General features: G+C 35.0%; 1 protein-coding gene across 2 annotated transcripts in view; it reads right to left on the bottom strand.

The window, feature by feature from the left end:
• Positions 1 to 4,640: 4,640 nt before the first annotated feature.
• Positions 4,641 to 13,691, bottom strand: part of SLC38A6 (solute carrier family 38 member 6) — a 63,776-nt gene continuing 54,725 nt past the window's right edge. For both annotated transcript variants that reach the window (XM_058293324.2, XM_058293325.2), the window contains exons 11-16: positions 12,805 to 12,884; positions 11,750 to 11,850; positions 6,517 to 6,641; positions 5,403 to 5,547; positions 5,198 to 5,292; positions 4,641 to 5,022 (exon numbers count right to left, since the gene is read on the bottom strand). In XM_058293324.2, the coding sequence (XP_058149307.1) occupies positions 4,942 to 5,022; positions 5,198 to 5,292; positions 5,403 to 5,547; positions 6,517 to 6,641; positions 11,750 to 11,850; positions 12,805 to 12,884 (627 nt within the window). In that variant the 3' untranslated portion in view covers positions 4,641 to 4,941. The remainder of the gene's footprint in view (positions 5,023 to 5,197; positions 5,293 to 5,402; positions 5,548 to 6,516; positions 6,642 to 11,749; positions 11,851 to 12,804; positions 12,885 to 13,691) is intronic.

A 13,691-nucleotide genomic window follows, 5' to 3' on the forward strand; every position in this document is an offset into this window, starting at 1 on the left:
ACATGAGGTTCCAGTTCAATCCCCAGCCCCTAGTACCTCAAAAAACAAAACAAAACAAAAAAAAAGCCCTTTAGAAGTGAAGCTCTACTATCAAGATTTCTAAAAAGATGAAATTGAACATATCTATATATCTTTTTGTACACACATATGTATGTATATATATGTAGTGTGTGTGTGCTTATAGTCCTTCATTTAATTTAAAAATTAAAATCAAGAGCAGAAGTACAGGGCCCTAGAAACCTGGCAGCTCACTTGAAAAAAGGCCTGGCACTTTTGCTGACCACATAATTTATGAACTAAAAGTATAATGTCATTGTTAAAAAAGTTGACGTAAAGTCAAAGTCTTTTGAGAATATTTATTATAAATCTACAACAATTACTTTTCCAGGGTAGAATACATCAGTAATGAAAATAAACTGCACTGGTCGGAATATTTCTAGAATACTATTTGCTGATTAGGGAGCTGAAGCTGAGAAAGGAGAAGAGATGAATGGTTTGGAAACTATGTGGTTTGAGGAACAGTTAAGCAAAAAAACTGTACATATATTCAGTGCTTAAAACATATCCAAGCTTTTCCCATATATCACGTAATCTAACATGAAGAAACAAGGAATGTTTTCCTGGTTGAGAGAAAACTCAGTCTTTAAATACTGAAGGTCTTCAGAAAGTTCAGAGAATTAAAGTAAAGTCTAAAATTAGACTGAAAGAGGTAGAGCTGGAAAATTAGACACCAAAATCTTTATGTATCTACATGAAAATTGCATACATAATTTTTCCTTTGAGTTAAGACGTTTCATTTATCAAATCTATCAGAAAAGGTCCATTCAGAAAAATCAGAATTGTTTGTGTGCTTTTTTCAGACAAGAAGAGTGTATTATTTAGCTTCATAACCTTAGGAGTAGCACAACTCCTGGCACATAATATGTACTCAGTAAACACTGCTGAATGAATTAACCAGCCCCTTTGCTTCTGTTGTACATCAATCCACTGGTCAACATTAAATAAAGCACATATACATTCAAACAAACAAGAACTCTTTCTCTGTACTAGTATTCCTTTTTTATTTATAGCATCTGTATTACGAAGTCTTTTTTATCCATGTTTTTTTTTCCCCTGGCAATTTAATTTTCCTCTCTACCCATTTACCTTGTCCCATAGGTGAATAAACCTCTCACTCCCACCTGTCCACCTGGCCATCAGCCAAGATGAATCTTCCTGCTTCTCATAATTGTTTATCTTGATTGACAGCCTGGCAAACTAGGGGAGTGGATTATAGTAAAAACATATATCAGATTGTTAGGAAGGGTGAGACACAGAATGAAAGAATGATGATCACCATGAGGAAGTTATGTCCAAGGTATCTTTATTAATCCTTCACTAACAATTTGTTTTCCTGTTTTTCCTACCTTAATATGGGAAGACTTTAAGACAACTACTGGCAGAAGAATGAGTAAATTGTATGTTTAAATTAGAAAAACAAAATTCTCAGCACTATTAAAGTTTCTGGAAAGTTCTAAGGCCAAAAGCTATTACCCCTAAAATCCAGGCAGAGAAATTTGCACGAAGCAAAGTATGTTCAACCTGGGGCTAATTCTCACATAGCCACAGAATGCAGTCAACATGCCAAGAAAAGAAAACCAGGTTAAAATTAATTGTTTGAGTCCCTTTGTTTTAAGCAACTATTTTCTACTTTCATATACTATATTGGCAATGTCAGCACTATAGACTGCCCAGAGCGGAAATATTCTCAACACCCAGTGACCCACTGATTATCCAGTACCCTGATCCAGCAAATACGCGGGGCAGAGAAAGAAGAGAAAATCTGTTTATCTAAAAAAGAGATCTTCCTAATTCATCAACAGCTCATACAGTGCTTGCCATTTCATTTCTGTGAAGATCTCCTTATTCCTAGGCTCTGAAATGAACCCTTTCTGAATCAAATGGCTGTAGTACTTCCACCAATGTGCGGGATACAATTTAAATACAAAAACAGTACTTTTGCCAAGAGCACATTGAGAAAGAAATGAATCTTTCCCAACTGATCTCTGCTCACTTCCCACTCCAGGAATTTGGGGGAAAGATAAAAAAAAAAGTTCTTAAAGGTCAACCCTTTCTATGTAGGCAAATACAGAACATAAGAGTTTAAAAGATGAAAATGTTTTTAGGAGTGCATGCAAGAACAAGGAGGGTCAATTGATTAGCTCATAACCCATTTAAAGGCATAGGTAATGGATAGTTTTGATTCTGCTTTTTCATTGGTAAATTTACCAGGTACTAAACTTAAGTTTAAAAGATGCTGTGGTAGGAGGAAACACTATACAGGAGTAAACAAAGCCAGACAGGTTGGGTTGAATTGGTAACTTTTTACCCATCAAATGCCAAATATGGAATTGCAGATAACAGAGAATCTATGGTTCTTTCAAGAATTCAGTTCTATACTTAGATTGTGCTGAATTTCCAATCCTGCTTCTAGATGGAAAAGGAAAAAAAAAAAAAACCCACAAAAATGTCCAGACCTTGGGTGTTTAAAGGGCCTTCACACAGTAAATCAACGTACTGCTGTCTAGTTTTCTCTGCAGCCAGACTGAAGTAATACAGCACCAGCAGAGGTGTGAATTACCCCCATTCATCTTAATGGAGTGTTAACTTCAAAGGCTTGTTTTAACCATTTAAATGCTGAGCTCATGAGTAAACATTGCCTTAAAAAAAGTACATTTTAAACATTTACCCTCAACATATGAAAGTAATTTATTCTTAGTACTTCAAGTCTTTTAATTTTGCCAGCAAGTCTCCAAATGTATGAAAAGTATACATTTTGTGCTTTACTTAGTTTGATTTTAAAGTTATTACCCAATAAATTATGAACATTGAACCCACAATGAATAAGACTATATTTCCCAGGAAACATGCTGAGGACTACTTGAATGAGGCTTTTAGGTAATCCCGGTGAAGGGGACACTGTTCTCGCCATCCATCTTATTAGCTTCCTCCTAACTCATAAGGAAAGTAGTGACACCAAATAGGTAATTAGATAGGGCAGAATATTAAAGTGAAATAAAAACAAACACCTCCACAAATAATTTCACTTCATTTTCACTAAATTTTGGGCAGAATGTTCAACAGCTTACTTGTCCCTCTGCCAAACTCCCATGACCCTATCCCATGAGCAGGTGACAAAAGTATTAATTGATGCCCAGCTGTCATCACACTTAACATTTGCCCTGGGGGAACGCTTGCATCTGTTGCAGATTTAGGGTTACTTTAGTATTACTGGAATTAGATTTATTTAAGCAGCTGAACACCTATTTGTATTTGAACTCACAATTTCATAAAAAGAAAAAGTGGGTACAAGAAATAGCTTATCAAATTGATGGGCTCTGGCCGACGTGAGACCATAGGAAAGCCATGCCTGGACGTGCACCTGGGACCAAGCTAAGTACCTAATTTCAGGAAAGTATTAGTAGGTGAATACAGCTGGGGCAGAACTGTGGGATAGCATGAAAACCAGTGCACTGGCCAGTTCCCCTAGAGCAGGTAAAACAAGGGGTCCATGAGCTTGAATTGACAATCAAAAAAACAATATTCTTGTGGGGACATGTTGGTGTGGGTGTGATATATTTATTAAATAATACACAGTATTGTGTGGCCTTAGTAAGGGGATCATGGTTTTCACCTAACTGGCAAAGGGGTCCGTGGAACAAAAAAGGTTAAGAACCTCTGCCCTAGAGAAAAGCCTAGAGAAAGGTCCTGAACATACTAGTTGTGCAAGGGGGAAGATGAAGCAATTCAAGATGTTTCCATGTCCCTGACTGAAAGCAAATTCATTTTACTGGCCCAGAGGAAGGCATCAGAGAAAGGGGATAACCTAATCTATTAAGAGGCCTGTTTATAGAAGCCCATTTAATCCTCTCAGCACAACCCTCTACGGTAGGTATTAACTTCATTTTATAGATGTGATAATGGAGGCTCAGAGAAATTACGTAGTATGCCTAGATTCATTAATATTTGAACCCAAGTGTTTCTAACCCAAAAGCTTGGGATTTTTACACTATATCATGCTGCTCTCAAGTTGCTGAAGAAGTATCTTAACTCAAAAGAGATAATCAGTTGTCAATTTTTCAGGCCCCAGTTTCCTAAGGAGAAAGCAAGGGAGCACCTGCAAAAGTGTGCATTTCCATATAGCTAATAGGCACTTTGCATGCAATTGCCTACTTTACATGTGCACCAGGCACAATTACATTTTTACCAGTACACCCTAGCTTTGGTAGGCTGCTAACAAGTTGCCCTTCACATAGAGTACTCACAGAGAGGAAGACTCTATCTTCTGGTTTCTAACCAGAAATAAGCCACTTTGATGGGAAGCCTGGAATGACAACCCCCAAACAAAATGTGATAAAAATGATCAACATTTGTGTCCATTTGCCAAGTAGAAAGTCACATTTTTTTAATGACAAACTGGGAAAGAAAGCTCAGAGAACTTTCAAATCTACAGTGATAGTCACCGTTCTATCAAACTGAACAAAGAAAAATCATAAAAGTCTCTAAGGATTTGGAGGCAGGACAAAATACCAAGAGGAATAATCCCAGTTGTGTTATTAGTGACTGATGTGGACAAGATTAACTCTCAAGGTAGGATTCAATTTGGTATATAAACTTAATACACTGATTTATTAAAAAAACAACAACAATAAAACACCAAATGAACAAACAAAAGATTGACTCAGTACATTTAAGAACATTTTGAGGTTGTTTTTTGCTTTGATTAAAATAGGTGTATCCTCTTTCCCCTAGCTCCTGATGTTTTGTTCTGTTTTTTTTTCTATTAACAATTTTTATTAAAATGTTAGCCCAAATAAAGAGGATTCATCCCAGGCAATTTCCAGAATTATTCCTTCTCGCATATGGAGGTAAATTATTCTTCATAGGAAGAAAATATTTCTTTCATTTATTAATCCATTCAAAAATGATGAGTGCTAAGCTGAAATTCCCAATCAAAATTCCAAGGATGAGCAAAGCACAAGCCTGTGGAAATAAGGAAAAATAACAATTGGAATATTTTTTAAAATCTCCTCAATAATGTACTTTATATTTCAAAATATAGCTTTCTTGATAAAGATACTTAATATAAATGACAATTTCTTAAAATAAGATTCTTAAAAGATACAAACAAAAAAGAAAATAACAGCAACCAACCTACCCCAAGCTTTTTCCATGAGAGAAAATCCTCTCTGCTAAGTTTAAGATAAAATAGTCCTGGGAATACAAAAATCAAACACGTTGATGTACTGGCACCTTTAAGTGGGAAAGAGAAAGAGAAAAAAAAGGAGGAAATTTAGATATGAGGCTGGGTGACAATTTCATCCAGTTTATTAATATGGATTTTTTAAAAATAGAAAACTTACCTACTATACCAAATACATTTCTAATGTCAGGAACATATATTGAAAGTAAAACAATGATAATATTGAGGGCTAGAGTGATCAAAAAATGGCGAATCCATGAGAATGGCAAATTGGAGAAGAACATCATAATGAAAGCCTTCCTTGCCTGTATAATAGAAAACAGATTTAAGCAAAGAGGAAGTGTCAAAGTCAAAATATCTGCTTTCAGAAACCCAAATGATATAATAGTAATCATGCTATTTTTGCCCCTTAAACCATTTAGATTCTAAAAATATAGTATATACTTTTCTCATGAAGTACTTATGAACATAAACAGAAAAGAAATCATGCCATGGAAAAGAAGCACCATTTATTATTTTATCTGACATTATCTGCCTCATGGCATGTAAATATGAAAACTAGTTAATGACATTTCTTATTGTTAAGGTGGGCAGTAGGCGGTCACATCCCACAAATGTTTATCCAGTCCCTGCTGTGCACCTGGCACCGCAGTCTGCACAGGGAGAGGGAAAAGAACTTTGAATGCCCAATTAAAAAAAAAATCACTTTTTAGAGATTCGAGACATCCATATGCAAGTATTACACCTAAAGCCTTTGTTTCTATTTTCTTGGAAATTTTTAAGGTTCTTATGTATAGCAACTAAGTGATGTTTTGTTCCTTAAATTATAATTTTAGAGCAAATACAATATTTTGAATAAGATTAAATTAGAATGTCTGCATGAAAATAAATGTACACTAAACCAGAAGGAGCTTATTTTTGCTGACTTGACCTTTTCCTCTTCATGCACATTCTTCTGAAAACCGAATACAGAATTTAAGGGGGAAAAAAAGCAACTCCAAACTTTAGAAGTCCTATAGTAAATTGGAAACAATGCTGTGGTAGAGTGTAAATCTAAACTAAATCTCAAAAAGCACAAATTAGCTTAGTGGGTCACTGTTATTTTTGTGCTTTCATGGGGCCATATGCAAGTATGAGGCCTTTGATCAATTACTTGACAAATGAATAAGATATACAAGACTAGATGTGATTCAATCGCTCTAGTCTGCAAAGAATTAGTGTTGCCATATTAGGGAACTATTACACAAAGCACCAAAACCTTTAGGAGTACTTACAGGGAAGTGGATTAGAGGGACTGTCAAAAGCACAGCGAAGAGTATGCATAACTTCACAGTCATGACAACAACATCATGTGGCAAATATTTACTATAACCATGTAGTAATTCTGACTCTACTTTGTCTGTAAACAAAAATAATAATAATAAGGATTGCATCGTAAACTACAAAGTTGTCGATAAGAGCAAAATTATTTTCCATTACACAAATAGCTTCTAAAAGGTTTTGGACTCCCAGTATAAAATTCATCTCTGGTCTTTTGTTATCCTATGAAACACTGAGGCATTAGTTAAATATCTTCTTGAAACCTCCAGTCTTTTTAATTTTTTTAAATTAAATCTGAAATGAGCATGGGCAGAACCTCTGAAATTTATATCAATGAATATCTAAATGTAAATATCTCTTTAGAACTTTTCCCATAATCTGAAGATTTGCACATTTGTACGCTGATGAACAACCTTTGAATGTTTATGCTGTTTATAAAGTGCTTTCACAGGTATTATTAAATTTGGTCCTCATAACAACAAAATGAGACAGTTAAGTAGGTTCAAAAATATTCAATGATTTGCCCAATATCACAGCATACAAAAGGGCAGAGTGCTCAACCCCAATTTTTTTTTTTTTGGTGCAAAAACCCATACATTTTTCTCAATACCATACTGCTTTCTAGAATACTATACTTTTGTGCATGTTACCCATTTTGCCAACATTTCATCTGTGTGTTCATCTTCAAAAAAAAAGTCTTACTTGGTAAGCCAGCATGGCAGGCAGCAACAGGATGTGCACGTGCTGACCATGTTTTGTTCTGACCGCTTTATGTGGGGGTTCTTTCATTCTCAAAATGTCCTGCCCACCCCAACCAAACGAAAGGCACAAAGAGTGAGGGTGCTCAAGAGCACTGCGTATCATGCATTAAAGGAGAAAAGATAATATACACACATATAATAGAAAGTGTGTATACACATGCATACGTAAGTGGCAGAAGAAAGGTTTAAACAAAGAGTTGCGAGATGCTGAACATGGAAAGATTAACTAATGGTTTTGGGGAGGGGGTGAGCAAGCAGTGAATCTAGGAAGGCTTTGTGGAGAGGCATCATGATATAGTGAACAGCAGGATGATCCTACACAGAGCGATATCCAGATCCCACAACTTACTAACAAAGAAACCTCTCGGAATCACTCAGTTCCTACATCTCTAAAATGGAGTCAATAATATATTGACCGATGTTGTTATGCAAACATTAAATAAGTGAATGTATGTGTGTTGACATGCAAAGGTGGGGGGGCGGGGGGAGTGGAAGGACCACTGTATGTAGAAAGTCCTGAAGTGCCAAAGGGACTGTGCATCTGAGAAGACAAGTAGTCCAGTAGCACTGAAATACAGTGTCCTGTAGAACAAAGGGAGTAGAGGGTGATAAGGCTAGAAACAGAAGAGCATTTGCAGCCCAGCAACAGAGTTCTACTTAGGTTTTGCATTCAGTCTGGGAGGTCACAGACATGCAATAACAACTTAGGAAGGATAGCATATTATGATCCAAACTAAGCAAGAGGAGACAGATTGGAAGAAAAAGAGACCCAAAACAGAGTAATGGTTAGAAGGCTACTGTCAGAATCAGTGAGAATTATTAAGAATCGGTAATAATGGAAATAGGAGAGAAATTAATTTTCTAAAGTATCAAACACACACTTCACACAATGTGGGACTAATACACTAAGCAGGAAAGAAAGAAGAATCAGGAAATCTGGATTCTATTTCCAAATCTGTGAGAAACTTGTCGTCTTTAGAGAAATATGGCAAACTATTTTATTTCCATTTCTGAATCATAAAAATGAGCTATTAACACTTCTTGCTTAACAACCTCATAGACCTTTAAAATGGTCTAGCTATTATGCAACACTTGGGCACTGGCCTGGCTCACCAGAGGAACACTTTTCTCTTACCATATAATATTGCAGTATCTGTAATCAGAGCCAATATTATTAATCTAGGTTCATGCTTATAGGTCCCTTTAATCGGACAATTTTGGATATAAATTATGCCTTGGGAGTTCTGGATAAAACGATCCCAAGCAGCTCCAGAAGCCAGAGGAACTAGATTTACTACAAATTTAAAATCTTTCACATGTCCACTTTCTACTATCCTAGTATGAAAACCTTTCTTCTGAGCCAGTCAATTCTGTGTTCTTCACTAAGCCTTAACATATGTAAGGAATAGAGCAAAAAACACTTCTCTGGATCCAGACAAATCTCTATAAATCTTTTAAGGACTTGGTGGTAACCTCTGATAGTTATATATGTTATAGAAGTCAGGAGGTTGTCTTGTTTAATATACATTGCCAAAAAAGGGTATAAAATTCATAAAGATTATCACAGAGTAGCAGAAAGAACACTGGAATCAAGAAACCTGCCACTAATTGTGTGACAGGTTGCTTTACCTCTTGGTTACTGTTAAATGGGTTGGAGGCCTTAATTTGTGTTCAATCCTTTTGATAAGATCTTGGGCTCAGTTAGCAATTTCTTTCCAAAAACTGAGTTATTTTTATACTGACAAAAAGGTAACATAAAAGATCTTTCTTGGTTCTGATCAACAACCCCAAAAACATTCATTGTGTATAGCAAACCAATATCTGAATCTTCTTCTGCCTTTGGAGAAGGAATTACTTTTATATCATTCTCTCTCATTCTCTCTTTCTCTCTCTTTCATCTATCTACCTACGATGAAAGTTTTTAGTTTTGTATTTCTCTATTATACAAAGTTTAGAAGCTCTGAAAAATTTGCATTGGTGGAGAAGGAATTAACTCAGAGACAACCTAACAGTTTACCTGATAACCAGGCAATTACTTGTCTAGGAAAATTTTCATTTACATTCATGAAACTCTTTAGCCTCTGTAATCTTTGAAAACAATGATAGATAGATAGACAGATAGAAAGAAAGAAAGAAAAATAGATACAGATATCAATAAGCGTGGAGATGAACCAGGTTTTCCTAATAGTTTGCTTTAACAGAAACTTGGAATGAGGGAAATCTGGGTTCTATAGCATGATTCCTGAAGAGGCAGCACATTAATAAAGACACTGGCTTTGAAGACAGAACTTGATTCAAATCCCTACTCCATTATTCATTAACTGCAGTTATCTGGCCAAATTACTCAACCTATGTGAATCTATACCCACTTTGCTGGGCTGTTGTGAGAATTAAGTTAGGTAATGTATCTGAAATACCTGGTACTTAGATCATAAAGTATTAGAATTCATCCCTCCTCCACTTCCCAGTCAACCTAAGTTCCTAAGCATCTAATGGTAATTCATTAACTATTTCTCAGCCATTCTGGAGAGTGATGGACCATTTAGGGGAAGAAAAGTGGAAAGGAGGTCTTTTTTTTTTTTTCCTCCATTTTGAAGATTTGTGCCAGGTGACAATTTTAATTAAAAAAATGTACAGCTATTCTGCTGTACTAAGTCTTTGTAGAATCCCTATAGAGACCCTGTTATAGTCTCTTATAAATTTTATATTCTATATCATCTATATTCTGTTGATACACAAGTGTTATTGAGCTCAAGTCTTTATAAAAACCAACAAGTTCACTGATCAAAAACAGAGCTTATATATCATTAATTTTGTCTTATTAGCAATGATCAAAAAGCTTGACAATCTGCCTTAACTTGCCTTGTAGTGTATCCAGAAGGGTACTGTGCTCACACTGGCAATAATGCTTTTCCTGATGGTGTGCACTGAGCTCTACCACTCTCATCCTATCAGGGACTCTCGGCTTCAATATAAAAATACAAGTGCAGATTTAGATTGATGGATGACCTTTATTATTCTTGAAAATATGTAGAGATAGCAAGAAAGGGAGGATAATAGATAACAATTATAACTTTCTCACACACTGAAAACCCCAAGATAATACTCACATTTAAATTATATTTTATTAAATAGTAAGAAGAGAAGTGCAATGCTGAAAAATGGAGCACCAGGAATTCTGAAACAATTACAATAATAATGATAACAATAACACACTACCAGCATTACTTCTCATTTGTGGATCACCACAGGCCAGATACTGTAACAGGCATTTTACATATAACTCATTTACTTTTCAATACAATACTATGCAGTTATCTTCATGTTCTAAATTAGGAGATGAAGATACTGCAAGGTGAAGTATTTCCTTCAAGGTCATATAGCTAGTTAAAGTAGAGGAGTTATTTGAACCAGATTTGTTGGATTTCAAAACCCATACTCTTTCCACTGGACTAAGGAAAGGTAGTTGTGCATTCAACTACCTCATTCAAAAATTTGTCAGACTTGGAAACAAGCTGAGAGATAAGTAAAGCATCATTGTCAGTCATCATTGATGTCTAAAACCTGAAACTTATGCATAGGGCTATCAACTGTGAAATCAAGAGTTATAACAGCTAAATAGAACCATTTACTTGGAGAGTTGTTATAAATGCATTCATTAACTAAAAAGTGTATTTAAGAATTCGACAAATTGAGTGTAATTTGTATTATAAGGTACTTGTCTACAAATTAAACAAGTATGACTGCAAATTAAATGGAAAAGCTTAAAATTTTTCTTGTTCTAGAATTTTAAATTTTACTTTTTTCAAGATTTTATAAGAAAAAAATATGAAGCATTTTGCAAAGAAAATAAGAGAATTTTACTTATATTTTATGAATTCAAAAGAATCCTATTTAAAAATTGAGAAAGATCATGATCTTTCTCATGATCACAGAATATGTATCTGCTGAATCCTGTGATATTAAAAACTAAGTCTGAAGACAGAGATCTCTGACATCTAAGTGTCTCACTCTAGTCCAATGGAAAACTCTGTCCTTTCTCAACTTTTCTGCAGTTAAGATGAATGACTCCCCCCACTCCCCAAACTGCTGAAATAGCCTAGTATACCAAATTATAAATTAACATAAAATCATTTATTGCACATTTTTTTCTTGTAGAAAGACATTAGTGTCCCTAAGCTGGAAGTTTTACTTAAGTATTTAAGAAAAATTTCATATAAATTATTAATCTTGAACTGATCCACCTTTATAAGAGAAAGTGAATCACTTCTTTAAGGCCTCTAGAAAATACTACATTGTAATCTGGTGGCGTGAACAAATTAATTTACTAATGAAAGGCAGAAATAAAATCCATACTCAAGTGTGAAGTCATCTACTTAACAATTTATTCAAGGTTTCATCATCTATAATTAAAAAACATACTTACCATAAAAAGTGAGGTACCCAAAGAGTGCAGATATAAAATAAATAAGAAAACTTAAAGCAATTGCTGTATTGGTCACATTCTGCATTCTTTTCTTTGAAGGGCTAAAAGAAAAAAGTGGCAAAGGAGAATCAGTGATCTGAATTGTACTTTAAGAAACAAATATCCCCCAAGCTAGGTGTGACACTTTGAGATTATTTTCATGAATCCCCAAAAGAGAAAGATCATGTTTGTAAACGAATCTATTCTTCTCTGTGTGATACCTTTGATTGTACTGGTTTCAGGCCCTTGATTAAATTATCTGTTAAGATTGGGGCTTTGATTCTACCACCTTAGTAAGGCATGACTCAAGTTGAGTCTCTGCCCCCTTGGTGGGCTAATATAACCAGACTCTCACTCAAGAAGACACACAGGAAGAGGAGAAAAAACTTTTGTCAATTTTGATCCTGCCATATGACAGAAAGGAGAAGGCTCAAAGAGCTAAAGCCCTGGGAGGAGATGACCCATTTGCCTGGTGGCTTACAGCTGACCTTGGAAAGAGAGCTGAGACTGATACAGGAAGCCCTGAGAGACAAGCCCTAACCAGGAGAGAAAGGACTGGGAAAGTAGAGACCAGGCAGAGATCAGCGATTATCTTGCTTCAACATGTGGCAACTGACTTTGGTGAGAAAGCAGCCTTGAGTTGGAGCTGGATTCTTAACAGCCTTGTAACTGTAAGCTTTTATACCAAATAAATACCTTTTATAAAAGTCAACAGATTTCTGGTACGTTGAGCAGTACCTCTTTGGCATGCTAAGATGAATTCTTCATCATTCCAGACCCACTTCATTAGTAATTCTACCCCAGAATCCCTTTCTAGAAATTACTGCACAAAGATTACACCTCCAAGGAGATACTCTCAACTAACCCTGGATTTTATTTATTTATTTTTAAACTAGCACTTAGAATCCAGTGATGGGAGGAAAGGATTCATGAAGGAGAATACCACTCAATCTAAAAGCTCTAGAAGTAAAAATACATACTTAATACATTAAAAATATTCCAGGATTCTATGGTACCTTTGAAGTTCACAGTAAATGGGCAATATTGAAGTGTGGCAAAGAAATGAAAAAGCCATGGTTGGTATGGCATAAGCACTCTGAAAAAATAAAAAAAGATCGTTATTAAATGCTACTTTGTTGAAACCATTACTTCATTTGACAATAAACTCAGTTCTTAAAAAAAAATCAATTTGGTTAAATTTATTTCATCTTTCATGAACCATGTCTTAATAAAATAAGATTTTCTTTTTTAATTAAGAGAGGCATATTTATGGCCAACAACAAATGTTTTACTCAATAGTTGGCTTGCTTCTACTAGCCAGAGTATTTCTTGGCTACCTTCCCATGCCATGGTACGTTTACTAACAATACAGATTTTAATACCAAAATAAGTTAAATATCCATCCCTAGTCCAAATATATACAATTTTAGATTATCTACATCACTGGTTCTTCTACATTATTGAGTAAGATAACATAATTTAGGTAAAATAAATAATATTTAGGTAAGAAAAAAATAACATTTTAGAAATGTGCTTATTGTAATTCCTAGTCTTTCCTAGGCAAGCAATTTATTATTTTTTCCCCCCTAAGCAAGCAATTTAAATTTATCTCACTGCCCTAAGCAACAATAATAATTAAAGCTTTCAAAGCTGCTTTCTGCTATTCAATCTAGAGAGAATACTAAGTATTAATCACATCTTATATTTGCCTGCATCTTTGACTAGACTCTCTTTCAATGGCTATGACCATCATCAATTCTAGACCTACAAATTCTTAGAGATCCATTGGAATACACTAGCATAAGTAGTGGTTTATTTTTTTTTAAATTAGAGTTTTTAAAAAGATCCAGAGGAAGCTACAAAACAAACGAAAAGAAAAGTTGCCATCTAAATGAAATTCTCT

The sequence above is a fragment of the Dasypus novemcinctus genome, chromosome 3 (assembly GCF_030445035.2).
Source record: "Dasypus novemcinctus isolate mDasNov1 chromosome 3, mDasNov1.1.hap2, whole genome shotgun sequence".
NCBI lineage: Eukaryota > Metazoa > Chordata > Mammalia > Cingulata > Dasypodidae > Dasypus > Dasypus novemcinctus.